Source organism: Mucor velutinosus, assembly GCF_035048745.1.
Source record: "Mucor velutinosus strain NIH1002 chromosome Unknown tig00000093, whole genome shotgun sequence".
NCBI classification, from domain to species: Eukaryota; Fungi; Mucoromycota; class Mucoromycetes; order Mucorales; family Mucoraceae; genus Mucor; species Mucor velutinosus.
This window is the reverse complement of record NW_027041907.1, coordinates 509,778-536,606: the sequence shown is the minus strand read 5'-3', so window position 1 is coordinate 536,606 and position 26,829 is coordinate 509,778. Positions and strand designations below refer to the sequence as shown.

General features: G+C 40.7%; 8 protein-coding genes across 8 annotated transcripts; 3 read left to right on the top strand and 5 right to left on the bottom strand.

Moving 5' to 3' along the window:
• Positions 1 to 489: 489 nt before the first annotated feature.
• PUP2 (proteasome component pup2) lies at positions 490 to 1,735 on the top strand (the record flags this gene model as incomplete). Its single annotated transcript, XM_064821297.1, has 2 exons — positions 490 to 609; positions 761 to 1,735. 2 exons carry the CDS (start codon positions 490 to 492, stop codon positions 1,733 to 1,735), a joined length of 1,095 nt encoding a protein of 364 aa, XP_064680983.1.
• Positions 1,736 to 3,972: 2,237 nt separating this feature from the next.
• ATC70_001908 (uncharacterized protein) lies at positions 3,973 to 4,706 on the bottom strand (the record flags this gene model as incomplete). Its single annotated transcript, XM_064821296.1, has 2 exons — positions 3,973 to 4,377; positions 4,524 to 4,706. The coding sequence occupies 2 exons, from the start codon at positions 4,704 to 4,706 to the stop codon at positions 3,973 to 3,975; spliced, it is 588 nt and encodes a 195-aa protein (XP_064680982.1).
• Positions 4,707 to 4,836: 130 nt separating this feature from the next.
• On the bottom strand, positions 4,837 to 6,334 carry ATC70_001907 (uncharacterized protein; the record flags this gene model as incomplete). Its single annotated transcript, XM_064821295.1, has 6 exons — positions 4,837 to 5,199; positions 5,284 to 5,410; positions 5,464 to 5,542; positions 5,598 to 5,787; positions 5,867 to 6,196; positions 6,251 to 6,334. The coding sequence occupies 6 exons, from the start codon at positions 6,332 to 6,334 to the stop codon at positions 4,837 to 4,839; spliced, it is 1,173 nt and encodes a 390-aa protein (XP_064680981.1).
• A 1,952-nt stretch (positions 6,335 to 8,286) lies between these two features.
• On the top strand, positions 8,287 to 9,998 carry SNX3_1 (Sorting nexin-3; the record flags this gene model as incomplete). The annotated part of the gene is made up of 12 exons (XM_064821294.1): positions 8,287 to 8,337; positions 8,396 to 8,436; positions 8,488 to 8,561; positions 8,619 to 8,669; positions 8,725 to 8,909; positions 8,964 to 9,030; positions 9,096 to 9,167; positions 9,229 to 9,267; positions 9,321 to 9,491; positions 9,546 to 9,598; positions 9,651 to 9,888; positions 9,949 to 9,998. The coding sequence occupies 12 exons, from the start codon at positions 8,287 to 8,289 to the stop codon at positions 9,996 to 9,998; spliced, it is 1,092 nt and encodes a 363-aa protein (XP_064680980.1).
• A 141-nt stretch (positions 9,999 to 10,139) lies between these two features.
• ATC70_001905 (uncharacterized protein) lies at positions 10,140 to 11,653 on the top strand (the record flags this gene model as incomplete). Its single annotated transcript, XM_064821293.1, has 3 exons — positions 10,140 to 10,517; positions 10,575 to 10,705; positions 10,771 to 11,653. 3 exons carry the CDS (start codon positions 10,140 to 10,142, stop codon positions 11,651 to 11,653), a joined length of 1,392 nt encoding a protein of 463 aa, XP_064680979.1.
• Positions 11,654 to 12,127: 474 nt separating this feature from the next.
• Positions 12,128 to 12,847, bottom strand: SEN34 (tRNA-splicing endonuclease subunit; the record flags this gene model as incomplete). The annotated part of the gene is made up of 1 exon (XM_064821292.1): positions 12,128 to 12,847. One exon carries the CDS (start codon positions 12,845 to 12,847, stop codon positions 12,128 to 12,130), a length of 720 nt encoding a protein of 239 aa, XP_064680978.1.
• Positions 12,848 to 16,813: 3,966 nt separating this feature from the next.
• GUA1 (GMP synthase (glutamine-hydrolyzing)) lies at positions 16,814 to 20,919 on the bottom strand (the record flags this gene model as incomplete). Its single annotated transcript, XM_064821291.1, has 3 exons — positions 16,814 to 19,154; positions 19,217 to 20,798; positions 20,856 to 20,919. 3 exons carry the CDS (start codon positions 20,917 to 20,919, stop codon positions 16,814 to 16,816), a joined length of 3,987 nt encoding a protein of 1,328 aa, XP_064680977.1.
• A 1,912-nt stretch (positions 20,920 to 22,831) lies between these two features.
• Positions 22,832 to 26,734, bottom strand: ATC70_001902 (uncharacterized protein; the record flags this gene model as incomplete). The annotated part of the gene is made up of 8 exons (XM_064821290.1): positions 22,832 to 23,103; positions 23,156 to 23,322; positions 23,376 to 24,126; positions 24,178 to 24,333; positions 24,391 to 24,473; positions 24,526 to 26,380; positions 26,443 to 26,515; positions 26,594 to 26,734. The coding sequence occupies 8 exons, from the start codon at positions 26,732 to 26,734 to the stop codon at positions 22,832 to 22,834; spliced, it is 3,498 nt and encodes a 1,165-aa protein (XP_064680976.1).
• Positions 26,735 to 26,829: the final 95 nt, after the last annotated feature.

The following is a 26,829-nucleotide window of genomic DNA, read 5'->3' as shown; positions in this document are numbered from 1 at the left end:
AAAGAAGTTTCTCCTTGCATTTTAAAGAATATATAATAATAGAACACAGTGGTTGCAATCAGAATTACATATCCATATTACATAAATTGCAGATCAGGCTAATGCTTTGGTAAATTTGAAATGTTGTGTGGCTTTCTAAACGTCATTTTCGCACTAAAAGGCAAGAATGGGTCATATGTAAAGGTTAAGCATTTTTGAATAAAAACTGCTGCCTTTATTCTGATAAAGAAAAGACTACACATGTGATTGAATTCATTCTGATTTTACCATTTCAAGACAAGCGTATTTGCTTGCCCTGCCGGTTCCTTTACTCCTTAATCAATGCCTTCCCCCCACAATTGCCATAACACCCCCCCCTTTTCGCTTCCTCATTTTCCCCTGATTAGCACCCCGATTTGATTAGGAAACCTATATATAAAGGGCTTATTGAAAGAAAAGAGCATTCTCTTTTTCTGATACTCTCATTATACATTAATATACCAACAGATCATGCCTGCGCTAGTCAACCCCAACGAAAATACCTCAAAGCCCTTCATCAAAGGCATGCCTATCACGCCTTATGGCACAATACCCAAACGCAGCAAGACCAGAAGCAACAAGAACCGAAATGTAAGTTACCGACGCTGCAATGAAGAAAGTAATTTTTATTTCTTTGATAGTTGATATATTCTCATATTATTGAATTAATAAAAATTAAACTTCTTCATCCATGTCATGTAAACTTAATGTATTCATCGTAAATTTGGTTTGATTTATCTAGTCCATCAGCAAAAAAAGCTCTTCCACTGCCACTGTCAATAGCACACCCTATCCATTCTTCTCGTCGCTGAAATCACCTTCATCCACATCGTTCCTATCATTCATCAATAACCTGTTTGGCAGCGATCAGCAATGTAAAGAGGTGGGCATTCCTGTAGGTTTCATGCCTTGTAATACCCATCATACCAGCAAGACACAAATGTCCCAATTAGACATAATTGTACCCGTGCCAGTCAGCAACCCCATTGATTGCTACTATAGCGACAGAGGAAATGATTCCACATATCTTGACAATTGTAGCTCCTTTAGTACTAGCAGCAGTAGCAGTAATTCGGACAGCTCTTTGTTCTCAATGTACATGGATGACGATGTCAGAGATCAAGTTAGAAACGGATTAACAAATGACAGTTGCATGAGCACCACCGCTTTATCCGACATCTTATGTGACCATTACGTTCAAACACAAATGAATACACCATCCAGCAGCGATGATTTTATTGATGTGCCGTTAGAAACATTCCGCATTTTCGAGGCACCTTCCCAATCTTCTTGCACTTCCTACTCCTCTTCCGCCAATGGCAATCAAAACTGGATGATTGGTTCTTTGCTGCTGGATGAACCACCAAGAGAATGGACTCTGGTAGAAACATTGTCAAAGCAACCGAAACGATTGCAACCGAAATTGCAATCACAACAATCACGAAAACAACAGGAAAAAGAGCAACCAGGGGAAGAGCAAAAGCCAGAAGAGCAAGTCAAAGTGGAAGAACAACAAAAAGACATTGTTATCATGAATCGATACTACCATGACCGCGATACCCGAGCCAATGCAGCTTATTTGAGAATGATTGTAGCCGAAGTGAATATGATGCGTTCCCAGAAGATTGTTGGTCCCTTGAGACCACGCAGAGTGCTTCCGAAGAGATTAGACAGATTTATGCACCGACCCAGCCCACTACAGTTAATCTTGGTTTAACAGCATCGTAGAGCCCGCTTATTCTTTTTCACTGTGATTTGGGTTACCTATAACCGAATTTGGTGAAATCTAATCGTTATCATTGATAATTGATTCGTTCCTTCCTTCCCTCGTCTTCTTTGGTGATAAGATTTTATCAGTAATCCTAAACAGCAGGATTAAAGTGTAACCTATCCGAAAGTCTTATGAGAGGGTATATTTTTCATTCCACATCTTGTACATAGCCACACCACGCACAAACATACACATGCATATCCTTTCTTGATAATAAACTTTTACAATATACAAAATACTTGGTGCAACTTTTTTTGATTGTTTGTAATGCGAAATTCGAGTTGTAAATGATTGACTCAAGGGAATCACACGTGTCGACTTTATATAATCAAGTACGCTACATTGCAACATCAACATTGCACAAAATTCAGGGCATATTTTAAGTGAAGCACAAAACATATAAACATTGTTTATCATAAACAATAGTATAATTTCAATGAGAGGAGATCTCTATAATTGGTCTTGACAATCCAGATAAATTATAGCTTTTTATTTACTTTTGATATGCCCTGAAAGTGGAAGATATCTTAAATGTTACTCCAATTTTATTATTACGATTACGAGATGTACAGCAACCCGTAACTACATCTCCTAATGTTGCAGATAATCTAAGCTCTCACATGCACGTGCTTTTGATGGATGTCTGTCTGTATAATGCAAAGAGAACGTTTTACTCTGAATACTTTAACCGGTAACTCATTCAAAAACAATTGTTTGGAGGAGCTTGCGTTTTGTCAAGCTTTTGCTGTATCTGACATAACAAAATTGTCAGAATTCACTTTTTAAAATGTCATGTGCAATATTGAAGAAGGTGCCAACTCGTGCTTTGCGTTGAATTTCACATTTGAATGAATAATACGCAACGACTGTATATATTAAATGCTAAAGCAAGTACTAGAAGCAAAGCAAAATAGCCAGACTAAGCGATAGTACTTTTCAATTCTCAATCGTCCTTTTATGAGTTTCCAACAGCATCAATTCATCACGATCGTCGGCATGGCATCATGTTTTCCAGCGGATGGTCATTTGAATGTTCGCTTGGCTTTTTGTCCTGATTTGTTGATTTTCTAGCTTTTTGGATTCAATTCGACCTATTCTGGCAGATTCGACTATGTAATCTGTGCTCATTATATTATACTCCCAATATTTATTTGAAGTACTTTTCAAAGCGCATTCAATGGTGCCGATTATAATAGATAATCTGAAGAAACTTGTTGAGTAATCTTTGAAAATCTAAAAAGGCTATTTTGGCTAAAGTGTGGAGGTTTTACATAACAAGTTCTAACAAACGAGGTTTTAGGGGTTGTATTGGGTCAATACAATCATTTTGATATAATATATGCCTTAGTAAAAGTCTTGGTTTTCAGGGTGAAAATGGCGATCGTTTGTTTTTTGATGAAAACCATGAGGTACCCCTCATGGTTCGAGGTAGATTTTTTTGGTGATCCTAAAAAATTGAGCAAAGATGTCAGAAAGTAACTCCCGGATGGGAGCAATTGTTTGGTGTCATCCTGGCAGTCTAAAACGGCTTTTAACAAGACAAATAAGGTTTCTGATATATCTAAACTTCGCTGCTCTATGCATATATTTGTGTGTCAAGAGGCGATAGATGTATACTATCTGCGCGTAAATGAGTTGTTCGCGTTAATACAGATGTGGGACATCGTAAAAGTGGAAGATCCACATGGTTCACGCATAGTTGTGGTGAAAATTATTAGTAGATGCGTACTGCATTATAAGAAAACAGGTATATTCCTTGAACCTAATGAATTTACAACGAAAAGGCTGCATTTGGCTGAGCCATTAAGCAGAAAATGAGGCACCTCTTAGGTCAATAATGCCAGGTTACTGTAAATCAAGTGCTCTACTCAATGCGGTTCTATTCACACTTGTTGATTGGGTGACTAGAGCGCTCCAACTGCTTTGCAATATTCAAACAACATCTCGCAACATAATTTGCCCAAGTAGACACCCTCTTTCGCGATATTCAGCAACAATTTTACAAAATCTCGGCCCAAAACGCATCCTCTTCAACTCTATTGCATGCAGCTCGATATACGGTGGCTGCTACTTGAATTTTATATCTGCTGAATCATTTCAAGTCCAAACATTTATTCAATCGACAAGGCACTCTTTTTTTTGTTTTTTTTTTGTATATAGTACAAAGCGCATGAAAAGTTGATTTACAACTTTTGATACTTTCTTAAACCAGATTCAACAGCAGCAGCAGCCCATTCCTCAGCATGATGAAAACCATCCTCAGTAGTAGATCTAGCAATCGCTTGTTCATCATTATAACAAGTCAGGACACCGAACATGACAGGCACACCAGTATCCAATTGAACCTTCATGATGCCATGAGTGACAGCATCACAAATGTATTCAAAATGAGCAGTTCCACCCTTGATAACCAAACCAATACAAATGACAGCATCGAAAGGACCAGTCTGGCGGTCAGACTTTTGAGCAGCACCGCCCAAGGCAGGAGAGCCCAACAGATCACTAGCAGTAGCAGACGCTTGAGTTTGAGAGAGTTCAATGAGTTGCTTGGCAGCCATAGGTAACTCATAGGCACCAGAGACAGTGTCCTAGCAAACAATATGTTAATTGACAGGTCATCCTCCCTATCGCGCGATGGATATCACGCAGATTCCACGCCCATGCACACACACACACATACTCTCTCTCTCTCTCTCTCTCTCTCTCTCTCTCTCTCTCTCTATGAGTCACTTACGGTATAAACATTCTCGGGCTTGACATTATACTTTTCAATCAAAGTATCGTAGACCTTCTTGTAAAGTTGATCGACCAGAGCAAAGTTCCAGCGTGTATGGACAATGGCGATACGAAGACCAGTGCCATCCAACTTTACCTTTGGTGCAGCAACACCCTTTTGAAATGTTTGTTGTTCGCTCATTTTCTTTGATATAAATAAACGTAAAGAAGGAGAAAAAAAAAAGAAAACGCGAGCTAATTTTAATCCAAAAACAGATGGAAGTTGTGTGTCTTACTAAACATCAATAATGCTTGGTAACAAACACGGTATTTTAATTAATTAGGACGTCATCTTGTTTGATCATGATCTCGTTCAGCACTGCCAGCTTCTTCTTCTCCAGGTAGAGTTGGCTTTTAGCATATTCCTTGATGGTGCGTAACATGTCTTGAGCTGTATTTGGCTTGTAATGGTTTTCAATATCTTGCCTCAAGTTGGTATCAATACGTTCAAATCTTTGTAAACTGTTTCGTTCATGAATGCGTGCATCTTCTAATATGGCGATCGCTTCACTTGCTTGATCTCGGTCAATGCTGATTGATGATTTTAACCTTTCCACGCCTCTCAAGCTGGACTCGGTGTGCTTTCTGCTTGATAAGTAATCAGATAATGCATCCAGTCTTCTTTGCATGGCATTCTAAGAAGAGCGCTGATATTTAGGCTCTCTCTCACTCACTCTCTCTCTCCATGTTTGCCTAATTTATCTTTTTTTTTTTTTTACCTGTGTTGATTCGCAGTTCTTTAGTTCATACGAGATTTCGTCTGAGAGTGTTTCATTTACTGTAGATGCTCGAGATCTCTCCAGATCAGCTAATTGCTGATGTCCCTTGGCGATAGTTTTGTAAAGGCTGTGTACATGTCAGTAATAGAAGGATTGTCCTTGCAGCCCAGAGGATCTTACATAAACAAGTTAGGATTTCTCTCAATACCACCATAAGACACCCATGAAGAAGCCATGTTTATCCAGGAACGAGCCATTGCTATGTGTGTAGTGTAAGTCCATGCCATGTTGTCATGATGCATGAAAATAGTTACAGTGTTGTTCTTGCACGAGCTTATCTAATCTCGCTGATGCATGGCGCAGATTCTGCGAGAATGTATCCAACTCTTGCATACAATGTCCAAACTCTGGCTCCATATCATCCGGCGATACATGGACAACAATGTATTTTGGTGGTTTGACTCTCTGCTGTGAATGCTGCTGAGGCACAATGGAGGGTCGAAACTATAGAGTCGCTCACATGAATGACCATCCCATTTCTCCCTTGTGCTCGCTCAAAAAGCCTCCATGTCTTCTTACCTACCCCGACTTCACTTTCGACAAAGGCTCGCAATCCTTCGCTCATTTTCGTTCTATCATGTTCCACTATTCTATCAAACCACAGTTGTATCTTGTTCTCCACCGAGCCTGTATCACCTACAATGACCGGTTTTTCTCCAGGCAATCGAATAGTAAACCACCATTGCCGACCCACCAGCTGGCCATCTTTATCGAATCTGGGAGAGGGGCAAGGCGGTAAAGCAGGTATCAAGACATCATCACATGTGCTGCTCAGGAAATCGTGGAGCTTGACCAACTCGCTGTAATATCTTGGAAACCGCTTTTGTTTTTGTTTGTACTTCGTAATGTTGGTCTATATACATGTTGCTTAGAAATGGTCCAGCTGCAAAAAAGTCGCTTGCTATACCTGAACTTCGATCCAGAAAACGGGATCTTTTCGTCTGTAGTCTACATTCGTCACTGTAAACTGTATTCGAGGTGCTGCTGCCATTTTGGAGACGAAGAAAAAAAAGTAGAAAAGAAGCAAAGAGAGACATCCAAATAAGTGGGTCATTTTTCTGTGATATATAACCATATGGCTCATTCAAGTTCAGATCATCCTCAAATTGCTTTGTGTGCACAGAGGAAATAACTGGACAAGTTTTGGTGCTTCATCAACTATTTGCCAATAGTGTGATGGAATGGGGTTGTTCAAGTCATCATCGTACCTGCTGATTGCCTGTTGTACGAACCCTTTTTTTGTACTCGCTATTCTATACTCAACGTTTCTCGCCAATGACACATCTAGCATAGACATGCACTGAATCAGGCATTGGGCTCAAGATTGTACCAAGGAATGCTACAACGGCATTTAAAATATCACCAACTGCATTAGTGCAGGCAAAGAAATTCCTTGTAATCTATACATACAGATGGTCGTGGTGTGATGATGGCTTCCATCATTGGCTCCGGCTCCGAGAAATGACAGCGTTGAATGGTTGCCATTCAATCATGGTTCATCAAGTACAGAGGAACTATGGACTCCTCCGTTAGCTCACTCTTAGACCACTATCAAGCGTTTTTGGATATTCAGATGTAGGTATTGTGTTCTAACTGCCATGTTCATGAGATATCCTTCCACTGATTTGGCCAAATGTTGATTGTTTGATGGATTTTCGAGATACTGGCAAGAAGGTTGTCCATACTTCAATTGATTATCTCGGCAAGGGCTAATGGAAGTAAAATAGGAAAGAATGCTGCTGCTTCCCTGCTCTGTTGCATTTGATAACATTTACCATACAATATCATTGCCAACACCGCAAGACTTTCTGCTAGCTTACTTGTCTTTTAAAGGTACATCAAGCAACATTTTGCATCTTTGGGAGGCTGGGAAGAGCAAGGCCGTTGGGCCGTAATGAAAATCTTCAATATATGAACAGTGGAACTAATATTACAAACAGCTAAAATATATCTTTATTGCTATGTTCATAATCAATATACTAATACTCAAATCTAGAATTCTTTATTGTATTGACACCACCAATAAGGACACATTAGTCACATCCAACCTCAATGTCTCCACCCAGAAATAAGTGATCCATTCTAGGGCCACAAAATTGACGAGCCAAGATGTTCGTACGAATAGCACTCATGGCATCCTCATTTAATAGTGAATTCAGTTACCTTACACATGTTATAATTAACAAATCATAACAGACATCCATACAGCTCTACACTCTCTTAACGGGCCCACCTTTAGTAATGTTCTTGATAGGAAAAGACCAGACTGAGCGAAATGGATCGTTTGATAATGTGCGGCGTGAGGCCATTTGCTGTTTGGCTCCAATGGCGGTTTATTATAGTCTCTGAATGCGCACTGGAACTCAACATTCGCTTACTCTTATTGCTAGCTATATGTTTCGCCAAATTGTCTTTTTTTTGAAAAAGACAATCTGTACAACTATTGTATGTATAAGGATGAATCTAGCAAGAATGTTAATGTTAATACGATAGTAAGTGCGTAATCCATATCTTCTCATTAGCACTGTGTGTCTTGGTGTATCGGCACAAACTCTCTATTCTATTGAAGCTTCTGCCACACTCGGGGCAGGTGCATCGCACTTTGTCACCCGTCTTTGAGTGATGATCCACATAGCTTTTTCTAGAGAAGTCTGTATATATGTTGGCTACAAGTTTAGTAACAGTTGTAGAGGGTACTTTGTTTGACAGTCTGATATTAGCCTTTTGCAGAGATAGCATCCCAAGCTGCTCTGTTGCCTTGGCCTGCTTTAAATTTCAGGAACAAGATGTTCATTATCTATTTTGGGTTTCTTGAATTTTAATCGGACACGCATAATTGCCACTGCCGAGATTCAAAATACAGGGCTTCAAGGCTTGTAATTAGTGGACCCTTGAACCGAGAACTCCTCCTTTATTTCATTATACTCGAGATAACTCACAACCATGCTTAACTTGGTTATCAAGATTTCAAGTCTACTCGTGGCATTCTACATCGTAAGCCTAATAGCACAATCGATTCTGTATTGGATGAATACTGATAGTGGAAATGTAGGCCATCATTGGCATTTTGAGTATCGACACTCCTCAACGATGGTATGTACCTGTTGATAGTCCTGTAATGCATGTAGGCTGATCATTGTCTAGTCTCATGTTTTTGCATTGGGTCAAATTTCCTTTCTATCCTCGATTCGAGATGCCAGAATACTATGGTTTTGGACGTAGGTCGTTATCAGCCATCCAGATATAAGTAGCAACTGACCTGGAAGATAAACTAGACAACCAAGGAAGAAACATCAAGATATCAACATCTGATAATGTCACTATTGGTATAAAGGCTGTTCAAATACCAACAAACGCGAGTTTTGACAAGAGCAAAAATAGGTGCATGGCAATTCTTACCTACAGAATACTATAACAAGCAACAACAACTACGTCTAGCCCAGAATTTAGCGCGAGATGATGAAATATTTGATGCCGCACTTTCTGACTCACAGTATGATACAATTGTCTATTTCCATGGCAATGCATTGCATCGTGCTGCCCCTTGGAGAGTAGATCTCTATAAGGTAATATGTTCCGTTTTTGTACCTTTTGATCGTCTCACTCACAGGCCTCTACAGCAATTACTGCTTCGATTTGGTAATATTAATCTTATTGCTATTGATTATCGTGGATTTGGAGACTCAGGTATAGATGCATAATTGGGCTATCAAGGAGTACTTTATTTACTTGAAGCCAATTGTATTCAATAGAGTCAACACCTTCCGAGCTTGGTCTTCGTATAGATGCTCAGTCAACCTTGGACTGGCTTAATAAGAAAGGAGGTACATGGCACATTATCAACAATATAAGCCGGCATAATTTAACCAAACAGTTTCCAAGTAGTACCCAATAACCGTATCTCTCTTATTGGCCACTCTCTTGGTAAGTTGATCGAGTGCTTGCAAAGCAAACAGCACTAAACGAGCATCGTGTAGGCACGGGCGTAGCGACGACGCTGGCCCATGACATGTCTGCATCGGGCAATCCACCCAAAAGCTTGATCCTGAAGGCTGGCTACAGTTCCATGACCACACTCATTTTTGAGTACAACCTCATTCCTAAATTGCCCATCTTATCACCCATCAAACAATTTCCAGCACTTGAAAGTAAGTTTAGCATCTGCACATTGGAATGATTGTTATTAATAGAGTGATTAATAGAGTGGTTGCTATCAAAATTAAACCATAAATTCAACTCTCTATCAAGGATTCAGGTATGTGCGCTTGAGACTTGGGGACACAGAGATGACATTGACAACATAGCAGGACGTAAATTGCCCCGTTTTGATCGTCTACGGCAAGCATGACGTGGAGATCCCCATCTCCAACTCGCAAGCTCTGTTTAGACATGCCCTCAATAGCACAGACAATCTCAATGCCTTGGTAGAGTCAAATCGTGTGACGCTCACCGTAATTCCAAACGAAGCCAATGTCTATGAATCCATCGATCGCAGCAAACCACGTTTAATGCTGGTGGAGCTGATTCATGCAAACCATAATAACGGTATGATGATTGCTTGTATTTGCGTACATGTTCGGCTAATTACTATATTTATACATGTAGTTGGCTATTTTGACTACACATACGAGTCCATTGCTGCTATCCTTTACTAGAAAGAGGAGTTTTTTCTGATTTACACACCAAAATTATAGTTTGAATCACACCCAATTGCAAATGTGGTTAAATATAAATCGAGTAAATCCTTTTTTTTCCTTCTTCCTTCTTCTTCTCTTTGTTCCTCTCTACTATAAACGATGGGCAATGTAAATTCGAGACCTTCTGAAGAAGTGTTAGCAACACTATCAAGTAAAAGTCGGAAAAGATACAATCAATCCTATACAAATTACTTTGAATCCAAATCAGTTGCGACTGACAAATATTCTCCCAGAGGCTCTATCATTAGCATCAAGAAAGAAAAGAGCAAACGCTCTTCAGCTTCAGAAGACTCATCAGTACTGGATGCGGCTGCCTCCTTGCTGTCATCATCCCCACCATCTCCCTTGAACACAGCACCGGAATATACGATCCCCATTGAATACGAGATCAAGAATGGCAGACGGTACATGATTTCACCCGTGAATCGGTTCTATTTGCCATGCGATGACGAGGAAGCCGACCGCATTGTGGTTCTTGTGAGTACATTCCATGACAGCCGTCAGACATCATGCTCACCTATTTCTGACAATTAGCATTTCTGCATCAAATACGGCTTTAATGGCAACATTGTTGCTCCAGTGATTCAATCGCTTCGTGTAAAGCCAAATCAGAATGACAAATATTTAACCCGAGTACTTGATGTGGGTTGCGGTCCAGGCACCTGGTAAAGTATATATAGATTTATGCTTTTCGATGGCGAAAAAACCTTACGATTTTCCCTGACAACAGGATTCTGGAAATGGCAAGTGAATTCCCATTTACAGAATTTCATGGCATTGATATTCGTACCATGTTTCCAACCACCATCAAGCCTTCCAACGCCAAATTCATCCAACACAACTTTTTGCAGTCCAATCTACCTTACGAAGACAACTCATTTGAGTTTGTTCGTATGCGACTCATGCTTGTGTTCATCACGGAACAGGAGTTTTTTCATCTCTTGTCAGAGATTCGCAGAATATTGAAACCAGATGGCTATTTCGAAATTTTGGATTGTGAATATCAAATTCATCGACCTGGTGTTCTATGCGACAAAATTCTCAATAGACAAATACCACAGAGTCTACACAAAAGGCTGGGTACAATCGACCATATGCCTAGCCACTATGTATCCACCGCATTGACTTTGCATGGAGGATTTGTCAATGTACATCAGCGTCGCATTCATATACCTATCGGATGGGGTGGTCAGCTGGGAGAAGTCCATGCTCAAAACCTGCAGAACTACCTGCTATCAATTCATCCAGACATCAAACAGGATCTTTCTGTGGCCAATGGCAGCGACGTCGATATCGACGATCTATTGATAGAAGCTATCAAGGAATGCACTGTGCGACAATCCCATGTGTATTGGTTTGCTTGTTATGGTCAAAAGCCTGCTGTCAGTAACCTAATTCCAATCACACTCAATACCCCTATGACTACCACCACCACCACTGTAGCCGCCACAAATATGCTCACACCTATATCATCACCCAGCTCATCATGTATTAATTTAAAAGAATCGATGGATATCTCAACGGATGCTGTTGCTGCTGCTGTTGCTGCTGCTACCACTGCTCCTACCTGTTGGGATTCCATTTATGATTTCGTAGATGGTTACGTCGATTGACTAAACCCTGTAATCCTCTACATGTAAATATCATGTGCAAGTATGCCCTCATTGCACTCATTTCCCTCATTCTATGCCTTGTATGTTTTTCTTAGTTATTAAATCTTTTTTTTTTTTTAATCCAATATCGCAATCACGCATGACTTATTGATAAAATGTGGCATGTCAATCATGGGTATCTGTATCACCCACATCGAAAATGAAGCCAGGCCACTTTTCGTGGTATGAGCATGTGCACAATGAACAAAAAGATATACCTTAATGGTAGTGGTATATTATCTGAAACTGATGCAGATTATAGACGGCTGATTAGATGCATGCCCTGGAAGTAGTTTAAACATCCAAGGCTCCAATCAACATTTGACCCCCGTTGAAACGATAGAAATAATTTTACGTACTATTAAAAGCACATTCTTTTATTGATAATGGATAATTGATGATAATAATAATGATAATAATGATAAAAAAAAAAAACTAAACTTTGGTTAAGGCGCGATGCGCTTCAGCTAATTGAGCTTCCAACACTCTAATTCTTTCCTCAAGAGAAACATCCTTTACTTGCAAACCTGATTTTTCGGATTCCAATACAGCAATACGAGTGGTGAGATGATGATTGTCTGCTTCCAAATCAGACACCTTTTGCTCCAATTGCTCCATCTTTACCAACTTTTTAAGTCTTGAGCGACGTGCAGCATCCGTGTTCTTTTGTCTCTTGAGTGCAATTTCGTCTTGATCCGCGGTGGAAGCCCCACTGATGGAATCAGAGCGGCGCTTCTGTTGACTCATCATGACAGGACTTGCAGCGACCAATGGCTTTACAGGAGCAATGGCTACGGTGGGACATGGGCGCGGGGCAATGCGAGGCAGATTGACTTTGGGTAAGATGGGCTTTTGCTTGGCAATCTCGGGAAAGAGAGGCACATTGGGAGAGGCAGGCTCGTGCTTGACACTTGTAGGAGGACTGATGGGAGTATGAGGAAGTAAAGCAAGGATCTTTTCAGGACTAAAGTCCATGGCATTGGCCAAAAGACCTTCTTTACATAATTCATCGGCTAACCAGTCATCAATGGAGGTGCAATCATTGGGGAAAAAGCTTTCAGGGGATGATGCAGCGATTGATGATGGTTGGAGCAGATTAGATGGATCAATGGTGTCCAAATAAAAGTTATTGGTGGTGTTTCTTGAGGTGTTCATTTTCTGGGTTCTGTGATATATAGTGTAATTGTAATCGAGATATTAATTTTCTGGTGGATTCTGTTTCTTGCGTGAAGTAGTAGCTGAAGAGTCTGTAGTATAAGAGAAGAATGGTTTACGTGACATGGTGTAACTGATAATAGATGATGATTTTAACATTAATTTTGACAAATTAGATACTGATATTATATTCCAAACGATGATGATTTTAGACAATATAACGGATAATGATACGGGGTTCAGGATTAAAAGACTTAAATAATAATTACGGCAACCATCTTGGGCAAAATAAAGTGACAAAATATAAAGGTTAAGGTAATTAAAAGGTGAAAGGGGTTAAGAGCTACTTTTTTGGCAGAATTCAGTGCTTATTTATACCAATTTTTGACGCCTGAACTACCGGGATCATTGCCAAAACAGGCCTTTCCCCTTGTCCCTTATCTAAGACATCCCACCCCTATTGGTTATGATAATCTTGCGCACATGATCATTATCAAACATCAACATCTCCGTCTTAATCAAGGAACCTGTCTATCTCTTTTGCAAACAAAGCGATTAACTATAAATATATATAGTGCATCAGACGCAGCGTAAACAATATGTAGTGCGACATGATGGAGATGATAAAAATTGACATTGCTATGAAAACAAACATAAAACCGGCTCAAATGTTGGTCTGATGAAAGTACATCGAGAGAGCATGTCCCCGAAATTTCGGAAATAAGACTCATTGGTATGACATTCTCATACATTTCGCTTATCTCCTTGCTACAAAAGTAAAGATTGCAGATTAAGTTTTCACATCGTATTGGAATAAGCGATTTACGTAGGCTTTCGTGTAAAAAAAAAAAAGAAAAAAAAAAAAGGCATAGGATGTTTGAAATGATTCAAATTGGTTTTCCATCGTCAATGCGCCTACTAGCAATATTATCTCGTCTATCTCAAGAGTGCATGGAAAGAAATATAGAACTTTCATGTTGAATGTGCCAGGTACTTTCACATGTTTTTGTGTGAGATGAAATATACCCTTTGATATCCCCTATCAAGACTGGAAAAAAACGTCTTGATCCGTCTACATGATTGGCTCTTTTAATTGATGGTGAATAAGCAATGAACATTAATCAAAGCCCTTGTGCGAGTTTATTCCAGCTGCAGATCTCATTTGTGCTAATTGTTACAAGCTGTATAACCTTATTTAACTTTCCGTGCATTATAACAACGTATTTCGCATCAAGTCGCGATATGCTTCATTTGCTGTTGTTGACATTGCATGGCGTAATCAAGCAATGTGATCTATCCCTTCAACGATGTCATGGCTAAACTAGTAGAAATGACGTTTTTGGCGTATAGAGAAAAACTAGTCGATCAATCTCGCTACGCTCGATGACGGCGTCGCCCTGCGGGCTCTCGCCGAAGACATTCCAAATCAGAGATAAGAAATTCTGACATATCAAGTAGATTTTAAACAATCAATTAATAGTAAAAAAAAAGGGGCTATATCAGAGTCAGGACAGGGAAGTATCCATTCGCTGATGTTGCTCTTGAGATGGCGACTTTTTTCGAGATAGTGTTTTCGCAAAGGACACCTTTACAGGGAAAAATACCAAGAAAAACAAAGTATTTGGGCGAAGCAATTGTCCTTCCAATTTTATAATCCACATTTAATCAGTATCGCAATCATTTATTGTCATCATCAGAAAGGTATTTGGGCCAGCCAGCAGCAGCAGCGCCGCCTGCCGCCGCCGCCGCAAAAACTGATTCAAACTCAGTTAATTTGCTTTGCTCAAGATTGGACAAATTTTGTTATTTACCGACTTCTTTACTCTGTTTTGTGATATTCGACTATATAAATTGTGATGATCACCCTATGCCTCCTAATACATTCTTGAAGTACTTTTCAAGGCGCTCCCAATGGTACTAATTGTAATAGATGTTTCAACTGAAATTATTGAGCAATTTAATAAAATTTGAAATGAGATTTTTAGCGAAAATAGCCATATTTTGCATATGAAAGTTTCATAAAAGTAGCTTCAGAGGTTGCTTTGGATCGAGAGAAACATTTTGATTCAATACATACCATAGTAAAAGTCTTCATTTTCAAGGTGAAAAACATGATCGTTTGATTTTCAATAAAAAGCATGAGGGGTACCTCATGCTGTTTGGTCGATTTTTGGCCATGTTTTTTGGGTCCCCAAAAACTTGAGCAAAGGTGTCAGCAAGTTACTACTACTCAAGTACAGTTATTTGGCGTCATTCCGGCGACTCAGAAAAGTGTACATGTCAAAATATGAAGGCTTGAAAGCTGTCAAATTTGGTTATATCTTGCTTTATAGCTTATATTTACACGGCATGAAGCACATCTTTGGTAGCTGAAATCTTCCGGAGGGGCAGTTCTGCATCCTGTGCAAATTCTGATTTGATTAGGAGGCATATTGATTTTCTCTTGTTAAAAGTTAATACAATTTCTAGTTGTACAAACTTGGCTGTGACCAAGATGAATGTTTTCGCTCCTATATTTGTACACGTCTTTTACTAATCATATCAAATGGTTTTTCTCGCACTGATTAGCATAGAAACAATCGAGTTTGCCCTTGATTGACATTCGCGCGTCTAAAGAGATTGAATAAAATGGAACCTATCGTTAATTGCATTTTTTTTTACGTGGAAAGATCCTACCGTCATCCTCTGAGGTTTAATCGATACTTTGCGATAGTAGATGCCGTTGTGATAGTTTCACAAATGTCAGGGAAAAGCGTGATTTGGTGTTACATTGTAAAGTGAACAACAAATGTGCTTAAATCCAAATAACCGAGCATGCAGACATCGTTTACTTGTATGTAACATGTTTCGCAGAATGTGATAATTGTTTGTAGCTTTACTCGATAAAAAAGACCTCTGTAAATTGATGAATAGAAATCACTATATACTTGATATATTTTTATTTCGAGAGCCTGAGAATACGAACAACTGCGAAAAGTAAATCTCTTAATCAGTCTCGATCTCATATCCCCTTTTAACCCCCCAAGCGCAAAGAAATGAGTGTCCCAATTTTCTTCAATTTGCTTTTTTCTTCCTATCAAAGCCATGGTTAGTTATTGAAAAAGGTTTGAGTATGGTAGCTACTATCTCCACCATTCAATACAAGCTTCGCCGCCAGAGTGTGATAGTTTTTGACACGCATGGTCCAAGTATCTCTTTGGCCCTTATTAGTTACATTGCATTCAGTACAGCGAATATCTGACCCTGCAATTTCTGATTAAGAGAGAAAAAGAGGAGGTTATACCTTAACGCCTTGAGCTTCTATATACGATGAAACGTATCATCAAGAGTATACCGCAGAGGTAACAAAACGATGATGTATGAATCATCCCTGGGAAGGCAGCAAACTTGAATGTCTAAGTAAAATGATTTCTCAAATCAATGCTGCTGACCCAGCTATTCCATCGTAGCAACTCGAATAATCAAGGTGGCATGCAAAATTTGTACTCTCAAGTTACATCGACAATGCATCTGATGTAACTGCGTAGCTCTTATGGATAAAACGACAAAGCATTGCATTTCATCCAAAATAGATTTTACATTTGAAAACGTGCAAACACATTTTCAAGCAATCGAATACTGCTTAATTTACGATATGAGATATCAGCACTGATAGTAACGGATGTTCAGTATCTGAATCTAGCCAGTGGTTAAGTATATTTTTATTAGATCCAGTCATCTAGTGATTACAATTTAGCATCATCTTTTACTGTCAACATTCATAAGAAATAGGTGATTGATAGACTTTATATATCCCAATTACCCCACAAATTGGTTTTATTGCAATAATTCACCGACTAAGCGGGTGTCCTCACATTGCCAGTCTGGCGTGCAAAGACATGTGAATAAGTGGGGGATAAGACGTACCTATAAAAAAAAAGTAAGAGGTCAAAAAATCTGCTGATAGATCCCAGTGAAAAGGCCAACTTACTTATCAGGATTTTGAACTCGACTGAAAGGAGGCAACACCTTGTTGTCAAGTGAGACCAGTGCCGAAAAACCAATGAGGGCAATGTTACTCGCTCCTTGCTCATCACGATTCATGGTAGTTTGTTTAGCCAGCCTTTTTGGACACTCAGGGTTAAAGCATGTAACGGCACCGAGGTTCCTCTTCATTCTATTATCCTCACCACGCACCTGTTGTTTCTGTGTCTCCTTGAAACATGAGCAGCAAATTTTTGTAGAATTGTATTCGTCCACCAATCTGACTGTGCTTCTTGTGGACAGCGTTGACATGTACGGCTTCATACTTCGAGTGCTGTGGCCACGGAGGTACTGAGTATTGCGATGCCAGTTTCCTATGAAGGAAATCATCTTTGGCTTGTTGAAGGTGGACATGGTTGCAGCAGATCTGGCTTCACTGGCTACCAAATGTTGGTGAAGTTTCTTCAAGCGGATTCGTCCAGTTGCCCTTCCTTTCTGTAGCTTCTTGACTGATGACTTCTTCCTCTTCTTTCGCCTATTGGAGAGGACAGCATTATCGACTTTGTTGGCTGTCATTTCATACTTGACGAATGTTTCTTCGTTTCCAAGAGAGGTTGCAGTGTCAGAATAATCTTGCAGCATTTGAAACCGATTGATCGACTCAAAAAGAGTGAGAGAAGAGCACCATACACTACTGGCGGTGGTCACCACACCAGGGTCAGTGCCTTGAACGATAGTGTTACTGTCAACAGCCAATGGCTTTGGCATGGCATCAGCAGCAGCTTGATGTACTTGTTGACCGTGGATCCTTTTGTTCAAAATGTACATCTCACTGGACATTTGCTTTATCGATGACTTCAAGCTTGACACTTTCATGTACAATTTATCGTAATCACTTCTAGCATCTTTCAACTTTTTGTATAGCTCAAAGTTCATGCTGTTGTGCTTCTTCTCCCAGGAGCGCGATTCATTGCCACAGTCCATGCGATGTCGTTGCAGTTTTGAAAGCTGCCTTGACAGTGAGGACAACTGCTTCTTTGTTTCTTTGATATCACTGGAGAGTTTTTTCACCTTGTCCACATCAGACTTGGAGGCACTTGACCTGTTTACACTGGACTCGGAGGCACTCGACCTGTTCTCACCCGATTTGGAGCCATTGGAGCCATTATTGTGTTTTTTCTCTCTTGAACCCACCAGATGAACATTGTATTGGTCTTTGAATTTGATATAATGCTTGAAGTCGAGCTTTTGTTCTTTCAGAATTTTCTTGATCTTGGGCACGTCAAAAAAATTTGAAAAGATATCCTGCTTTGTTTCAATTGATTTGATCATTGAGCAGGAGGTGAACGCAGATTTGTCCTTTAGGTAAATGTGGTACTGTTTGCTGAATAACAAGTACAAGGTTACGGGATCGAGCGCAATTGCCATTTTTTGACTCGGCGTGTCCTCTATAGTTGGAAAGAGACTTCTCGCGTTCTTCCTTGTAAGGCCAGGGTGGAAAGTAACAAGAATATTGTGCAACTGAAACAAACCAAACCACTTGTATGGAGGGGGGGAATCTTCCTTAGGAACAAGAGATTTGATGGCATTGATGATCGTGCAGCAGCAATCAAGGGCACTAGCTGGAATAGAGTCTCTCTTGTCGGGGTACAACTGCTTCTTGATGTATTCAGAGGAAGTATCACCTTTGATGGAGGGGGATTGGCAAAGCATCACGGATACAGACGTCAAAGCATTGATCTCCTTGGCTGTCAAATCACGATTTTCCTTTTCCTCTTGTAGCTCATCATCCAAGACACTTTCCAAATCACTGTCGTCACTATCAAGCAACTCAATGTCTTGCGCAGCATCCGTAGTAGACAATGGTTGCGGTGAAGATGTTGCGGACATGCGCGATTTGCCTTTACGGGAAACAGGAGATGATGCACCAGTAGTTGTGGCAGCAGCAGGTTCCTTTGATTCTGGCTTCTTCTTGTTGTTTGAAAAGATGATGCCTAATTGCTTGTCTATGCGTTGATCCACCCGATGATCACAGTCCAAAAGCCAAAAAAGTTTTTCCATTGCTTGCTTCTTCTTTGCTTGTTCTGACTGCGGCTTTGATCTTTTTCTCTGCTTGCGATTATATGTTTTCTTCTTCTTCTTCTCTCCAAAAATGCGCTGTCGACACAAGTTGACCTTGAGCACCAAGTTGATCACTGTCTTCAGCACCGCTTGGCAGTTCCTTTTGGAGTAAATGTTTGAGAAGTTTGTGTGATATATTCTACATGCCTCTTGCAGGGCAGGTCGTGTTGTAAAGTCGACGTAATCAGTGCGTTCCAAGTCTTCTTGAATTCTTGTGAGAAGGCTACATGGATTGAAGAGTTAGTGCCTCATGCATTACCGTCAAATGTCCTTGTATATACATACGGGATTTTTGTTTTGTCCACGTTTTTTCGTCCAATACAAAATGATAAGCTTTTCCAGAAGCCACTATAAACGAATAATTCCTGAACACTGACACTGATGTCGTCAATAATTGCAATGGGCTTGGCACTCTTGCTCAAACCACAATCAAATAAATCAACAGCTTTGATGTCAAAGAAAGACATCTTTTTCTGTGTCGCTTGTTGACCAGCCAAGACCAAATCGACCAGCATACCAACAGCCTTCGACAAGCCGCGAATGCATGAGTGGCAATTAGCTTGGAAATCCGTAATCACTCCAAGAAAGACTCCGTAATTAAAACGAGGATGAATTATGGCCTTCAGAGAACGAGATACACTTCGAAGCTCTATGGTTGGATCAACCATCGCTCCACCAGTTGCCTCACCAGCTCCAGCACCACCAGCTCCAGCACCGCCTGCTTCTGACCCAGTGGGTTTATCATCATCAACTTCAGGTTCATCGTTCTTAGATTTACCACCACTTGATCCACCACCACTTGATTTACCAGCACTTGATTTACCAGCACTTGATTTACCAGCACTTGATTTATCAGCACTTGATTTATCAGCACTTGATCTACCAGTCTTCGGCTCAGCAGCACTTGATTCACCAGTATTTGATCCACTAGCACTTGATTCACCAGTCTTTGGCTCAGCAGCTTGTGCCGTCTCTAGCTTCTTCTTCAACTCTTCACAGAACGATTCAATGCATTTTGTAGTGGAGAGTTGCTTCGCCTGTCGTAATCGGGCAACTACCTTTTGAGTCCAACCTGGTTGTATGTCTCCCAGCTCCTTTTCCATCACTACATGCACGTTGGACACTACCTTGTTGGGCAATGACTTAGTGGAAAGAGACTTCTTAAAGTCTTCAACGGTATTGGACGGCCCTGACCTTTTCAGGAACTCTTCCCATTTGCGCTGGTATGCTTGATAAACTTGAATCTTGAGCAGCTTCATGACTTTCCTGTCTAACTCGTCATCTGAAAAGGTTCTCTTGTGTATTGTTTTCTTGGAGCCTTCTATGAACTTTGTCGCTACAATGTCATTACTGACATTTGCATGAGAGGAAGGAGCTTTAAAGGCAGAAGGATTAGGAGTGAACCCATCTTTGCGTGTCAGGGAGAACCAGGTTGCCTTTTGCATGTAAGAATCTTGATGAGATAACAGTGCTGCGAATTTTCTAGTGGCACCGTCCCTTTCCGCAGGCTTGATGATTGTTGGCTTCTTTCTTGTCGAGAACAGAAACACAGTACAATTGAAGTACTCGGCAAAGCAATACAGCAGCAGTAATCCTTTTGGAGATACCTGGTGCGAGTGTTGTTTGGTTCCAATGCGCACATCATGTTCAAGGACACCATTCATGATGCTACACAAGTCTGAGCCGTTCTCATTTACGCAAATACCACTTTTCCGTAAAAACTTGATGGTGTATTGCAGACTTTCTTTGAATCCACAAACACTACAGTTGGTAAGAGCCGAAATCATAGTATCATAGAAGGCTAGATCGGTGCTTGCTTCCAACATAGTAGGTGATGTGCATGCAATGTCAAATATTGCCTTTGTATCTTTCAATTGACATATGAGTTATCCGCAGTTTTGCATTTCACATGATTCAAACTTACTACGGACTGTAGAGAGTTTCTTTGACTCTAACTCTGTGTCTGGTGTGTTATGAAAGAGGTGCATGTTAGTTTCTTTGATATTGTTCAAGCACTATTCAAGAGATTACCATTAGAATGCACTCTCTTTGCCATATTGATAAAGACAATGTTTGGTGTAAAAGAAAAAAGGAAGATGAATTGGCAACATGCAATGTTATATTTAGAGCTGATGTATTGTTGATTTGATCAGGACATCTATGCTATCATTCAAAAAGTTCTTGTATCTGCGTATACTGGTACCTAATTTGGTGATTTTGATACTTTCTCATATAGAAATTACCAAAATTCAATATCGTCTATATTGGAAATCGTGTAGCTACTATGCCTTTATGTATTGTAAAAATTATTGCTCTTCGAGCTGTTTGGCTATTATGCTACCAGTATACTAGGGAGCTCGTTGATCAATGCTATGCCCTATTATGCTGTGTTTTGTTGTGCAATGCACTTTGATCTCCAAATCAATCTTGAGATGTGTATGCAAAGTACTAAAGATCAAGCTGGCATTGATGAGGATAACATTACCATCTCTGAGATTGGACATATAGCGGAATACCGTATAGGCAATGTATTGTGTATATTGTTCTACCACAGCTAAGATTTCGTATGATACCTTGTTACAGAGTATGGTACTTGATTTCATAAGCACAGTACTTGATGATGGCTATTAGATAGTGACAAGGCCCTTGTATTTTGCTTGCCTGAACATTTACACGAGGCACATTTCATGATTATTGAATAGTGCATGCCTCTTTTTTTAACTTCAAGAGATCTCGCAGCTTTTTTCAGGCACCAAACCAACATTATTGAACATAGTAGGGTAGGTCTTAACAAAAATCACCATTTATAGCTCTATGAAACCACTGCTTGAAGAATAATCACCTTTTATGTTAATGTTTGGATGAAAGCTTGTTCTGTTCTTAAATTGGGCACATATACAAGTTTTTAATAGAATGCAATTGTGTCCCACAACATTTTATTGCCACCAAAAAGCCACAAATTAATCTGACACTATTGCCAGCTATTATAGAACAATGATAAAGGAAGGGGATTTCAAGAATGAAGGGCAAATCAAAGAATGAGCCATGCGGTTACAAGCAATGTAATTACAAGGGCTATGATAATTCCAGCCACTCTTTTCAGATATTGAGTTTGGCCTACTACATATGAAGTCTGATTTGGCTTTGACACTTAAACTAGCCTTGTATTTTGATTTGAGTTTACGGCTTATACTTTCTCTTTCGGCTGATTGCTCGTTTTTGTTTTTTGCACTTGCGTTGGCTTATTGACTTTTCCGTCATCTATTAAACTTGATTAATTACGAAGTTAAAAACAACGACTTATATAAATATCTCGACAAGAAACTGAACATTGATAACATATCCGACGCAGCGCTTCAAGTTACTACACGCCGTGAAAGCTGTGCTCCACACACGCAAGTGAATCTCTGCCGTAAACCTTTTGTTTTACTGACGTTTCTTTTTTGCCATGTCATTATGTCAGCAATAAGCTCATCTTGGTTTAATAGGCAATTGTAAATACCGTTCTTAATAAGCAGAATCGCACTCAAAAACGTTGCATACCTGTTTGTTTTTGAAGTTCTTTCTGCAGTCGTAGCAACAAGTGTTTGTTGACGACCTTGTTTGAAATAATCATCATCCTCCTGAAACAAGACTCCATGAGTAAAGCATGGTCTATACTAAATGTGGTTTCTCGCACCTCAAGCTGCTTGCTGTCAACCGCGTAAGCAGACCTTAGCATCCAACAATCAGTTAGAATATTATGCCGTGGGATCAAGGTTGAAATCAATGAATTATACATCGATTATGAACAGGTTTTACTTATGCCCACTGACACAGCTTATGACAGAGTAATATTACATGCAACATGCTTGCAACCGTGCTTTATTCTTCTATGGTACATACAAATGATGGGAAGTCTTAAAATTCCCACCACTTTTTACGCGCTTGGCGTTCATTGTATTCTTTGACAGCTTTCAAGAAATCACCTGAAGCAGCATTCATGTCTTGGAACTTTTGATCTAATTGATTCAATTTCTCACCACGTTCATTCATCTTGTCACCCAGTTGAGAAAATACACCACCAGGGCCTTTGCTGCTGCTGCCATTGGCTTCTTTCTCCATTTTTGCTTTATAAGCATCAATCTTTTGCCGTCTTAGTTCATTGGAGTCTTCCATCGGCACTCTTCCCACTAGTATTGAAGAATTGAGTATACATGGATACATGATGAATGTGCAACTTACTGAGTAAATCCAAATCGTGTAAAGTCAACGGCTCCTTTTGGAATGCGCCGGCTACTGTATCCAGCCATGTCTTTTTCGTCTTTTGCTGCTGTTGTTGGGTTATCAATGAGGGGTGCGAGGGCATTGCTCTTGATGAATCAAACAGAATAACTGACTCTCCAAAATGCCTGCGTACATGTTTGTCAGCTGAAAGTCATCATCTGATTGTTATGGCACTTACATGTCAGGCTTGGGAATAAACGAGAATTGCTCCATTTCATACTTTCCAGACCAAAACACAACGCGGCCATCTTTGCTCAGCGATGCTTCTGGTAATCTATCCAACAGACAGTGATTTGGCAAACTCATTTCCAACATCAATTCCAAAGCTGGCAAGGAATAAAAGGCAAGTTTGCCATTGTCCATCAACAAGACGAGACACACACCTTGATGCGAATGCACCACTTGACCTCGAATGATCTTGGCAGCATTGACATTGAACTCACGAGCAAACAATTTGACATTGAAGCCTGATAAAAAGATGTGGACACTGTAGGTGGAGATGCACACGTGGAGATGAGGGTGCTCTTGCTGACGATATTCGCCCTTTCCAATAGCAGCCATACGTTTTGATGGCATATCCTTGTTGCTCGAGGAGGTGGTGGCGGTGGCGCTAGTAGCGACACTGCTGCTGTTGCTGATGATGCTGGATGGTTTAGGAGATGTCTCTTCATCCGAGGTGCTGGAAGAGTTATAGCTAGGTTGCTTGGAGAGCTTCTGCTGTTCTTCCTTTACATGCTGAGATAGGGCAGACTGAGAAACACCCTTTAAGTCAATCATGTGCATGTCCAATACTGGACCAGATGGAACCACACGCATAGAGAGATGTTCGTTAAGAGTCTCTGGTGTAACTTTATCAAGCGTAGCCAGGTTGAATTGGTATATGTGGCCATTGCTGAGACCCACATACAGCTGGGTCGAGATGGCCATCACTAGATGCTCATGTCAATACGTTAAACATTTCTCACAGCATTACAACTTACCTTTGGTAGGTGAATAGGTATTGAAAAAGTGAATAGATGTAATGGATGCAGGTTTCTTTTGCTCGGTTTTGGAAGGATCTACTTCTTCTAGTTCAGTTGCAATATCAGATTTCGGTTGAACGGCAGGAACAACCACTGTATTTTGGAAATCAATTACTACAGTATACGAGGTGAGTGATACATATGACACTAGCAAATAGAAATGGCACTTACGAGCGATATTACACGAGAATAGAATCAGCTGTCGGTATATATCCAGGACATGTACTGTGCCATCTTCTGACGCAGCAGCAACGCTATACAAAGTGCATTAGTTGACATCCCCTAGAAAATGGTTGTCCTACTCACATGGCATCTCCAACACTGACCACACTCTTGATAGGCAGTTTACCGAGTGAGACTCTAACAACAGGGTAAAATCCAGCCTTGTCGCCGTGCTTGTTGATGGAATGAAAGATGGGAGAAGGCCTTGATGTATTGCGGAGAGGAAGCTGAGGAGTGGACGCCTCTGAGGGTATGTCTGGCTGTTGTTGCTGTTGCTGTTCAGGCTGATGTTGATGTGTGGGCGAAGGACTGAGGAAAGGATTTGTTGCAGTTTCAGCAGTAGGAGGTTGAGGAGGAACTGCTTGCTCGGATAAAAATGGATTAGTGTTTGCTGTTGCCGTATGTTCTGCCTCTTCTTGTGTATCAGACACACTGCCCATATCTTCTAAAAGATCGGAAATCTCCTTGAGCGTATCGTCACAGCTGTTGATAAACTCTTCGTTTCTCTTTCTTAACCGGGGATCAATGTCAGTGGGTATCTGCGCGTCAGGCTGGTACTCATAGATCAGGATAGAGCCATCGCTGAAGCCAACGGTCAATGTGCCATTTGTCTTGTTGACATCGAGACAGCACAGGAAGGCTTCTTGATCCACCAAGTCGTCCAAGCAATGAATAGTCAGATGAGACAGAGGTCGAAGTGCAGTATAGGAGGCATCCCAAAATTTGACCACTTCGCCCTGATGAATGGTGACGAGTAAGTCATTGGCATCGATATGGTAAACGTGCTCAGGACCTGCCACACCGCCTGTGATGGGTAAGTAGCGAGTCTGTCTGTCACTGACCGTCATGCCAGCCAGCTTTTTGAAGGCAGCTAAAGGAAGCTGAGGGATATGGCAAGCATTGAGAATAGTTGGGCCGAGAAATTCGAGAGCAGGAGGCAGTTTGAATAGAGGGAAACCATGTTCCAAACTGAGGACTCGCAAGCAGTGATCAGCGCCTACGACTGCAATACCAAGTGGATTGTGCATGCCCAAATAGTAAGGATCCGTGCTCAGGATCAGGAAATGGGAGAGATCAGTAGGCAGCGGCATAATGGATTGCTTCTTGGCTTCTCTCGAGTCGCTATCCAAGTCAAACTCCAGCACATTAAGGCCTTGGATGTCCAGTGCACTGGAGCCGCCTGCAACGACGACATACGATTTGTGAGCTGCTGTATTGGCATACCATGCCATTTGATAGATGGGCTCAGACACAGCAGCTCCCTCTTCACCTGCCAAAGCTGAAAATGCCTCTGATATTCTACGCGATGTAATGGGCTTTTGTTCGTTCTTGACATCCCATAAATGCGTACATCCATCATCGTAGCCAGCAATGAATCGACTGCCATTTGGACTCCAAGCAAAGCAAGTCAAATTAGCGTTTCTGTAGATGCTGGATTTATCCAATTTACGCAAGCTGTAAGAGCGTCGAATAGTGCTCTCTCTGATATTCCAGACAAACACAATGGCCTCGTATCCGATCAAGAGCGTGTTGAGTTCTGTTGGATGCATCTGCAGATCAACGACAATGTGCTGATGAGAAATCTCTGCGGGATCAATGACTTCTTGGTTCTCCAGCAGATCAGGGATTTGGTAGGGTGTCATGGTGCCTTGCATGATATCAAATACATCCACAAAACCGTTGGCGTATCCAATAAACAGCCAATCCGTGCCTGTACAGTAAGTTTGACTGGTGATGATCTCGGGTGCTGGAAGGACATGGCGGACGGATTTGGTGCGTAGATCAATGGTGATGATGGTGTTGGCTTTATCAATGACAATCAGGATGGGAAAGCCAGTTTTGAACTGCAAGTGTTTGATGCCAGTGGATTTAGGCAGGCTGACGGTAGTCGAGATGCCTTTGCCAAACACTTTGATATAAGCATGTGTTGAATCACCGGCTGATAAGAGGAAGAATATGGATCAGTACCACATCAGCGAGTATTCAAGCAGATGGACCTACCAACAGCTAATAAACCAGCAATGCAGTCATACGCAATTACATTGATGGTGGAAGGTAGACCATAGGTGGACACCTAGACAATAAGTTTAAAGTTAGGGACATGATGGCACTAAAACCTTATTCCACACCGCCCCCCCCTTAAATCACCTGCCTTTTCAAAGTAGATGTCGTTGACTTTAATGTGCTCCGAGAGGGAGTGCTCCAGTCGCTTGTCCTTTGATATAAACGTCTTGGATACGACGTTTTCCTTGGCTTTCTGAGCCAAACCTGATATCTTGTCCAACAGAGACATGATCTAAAAGAAAGAAAAAAAAAGGGTATACAAATGCAAAGAATGAAAAGAAAAAAAAAGGAAGAAAAGGAAGCACCAACCTCATTTTGTCCTGC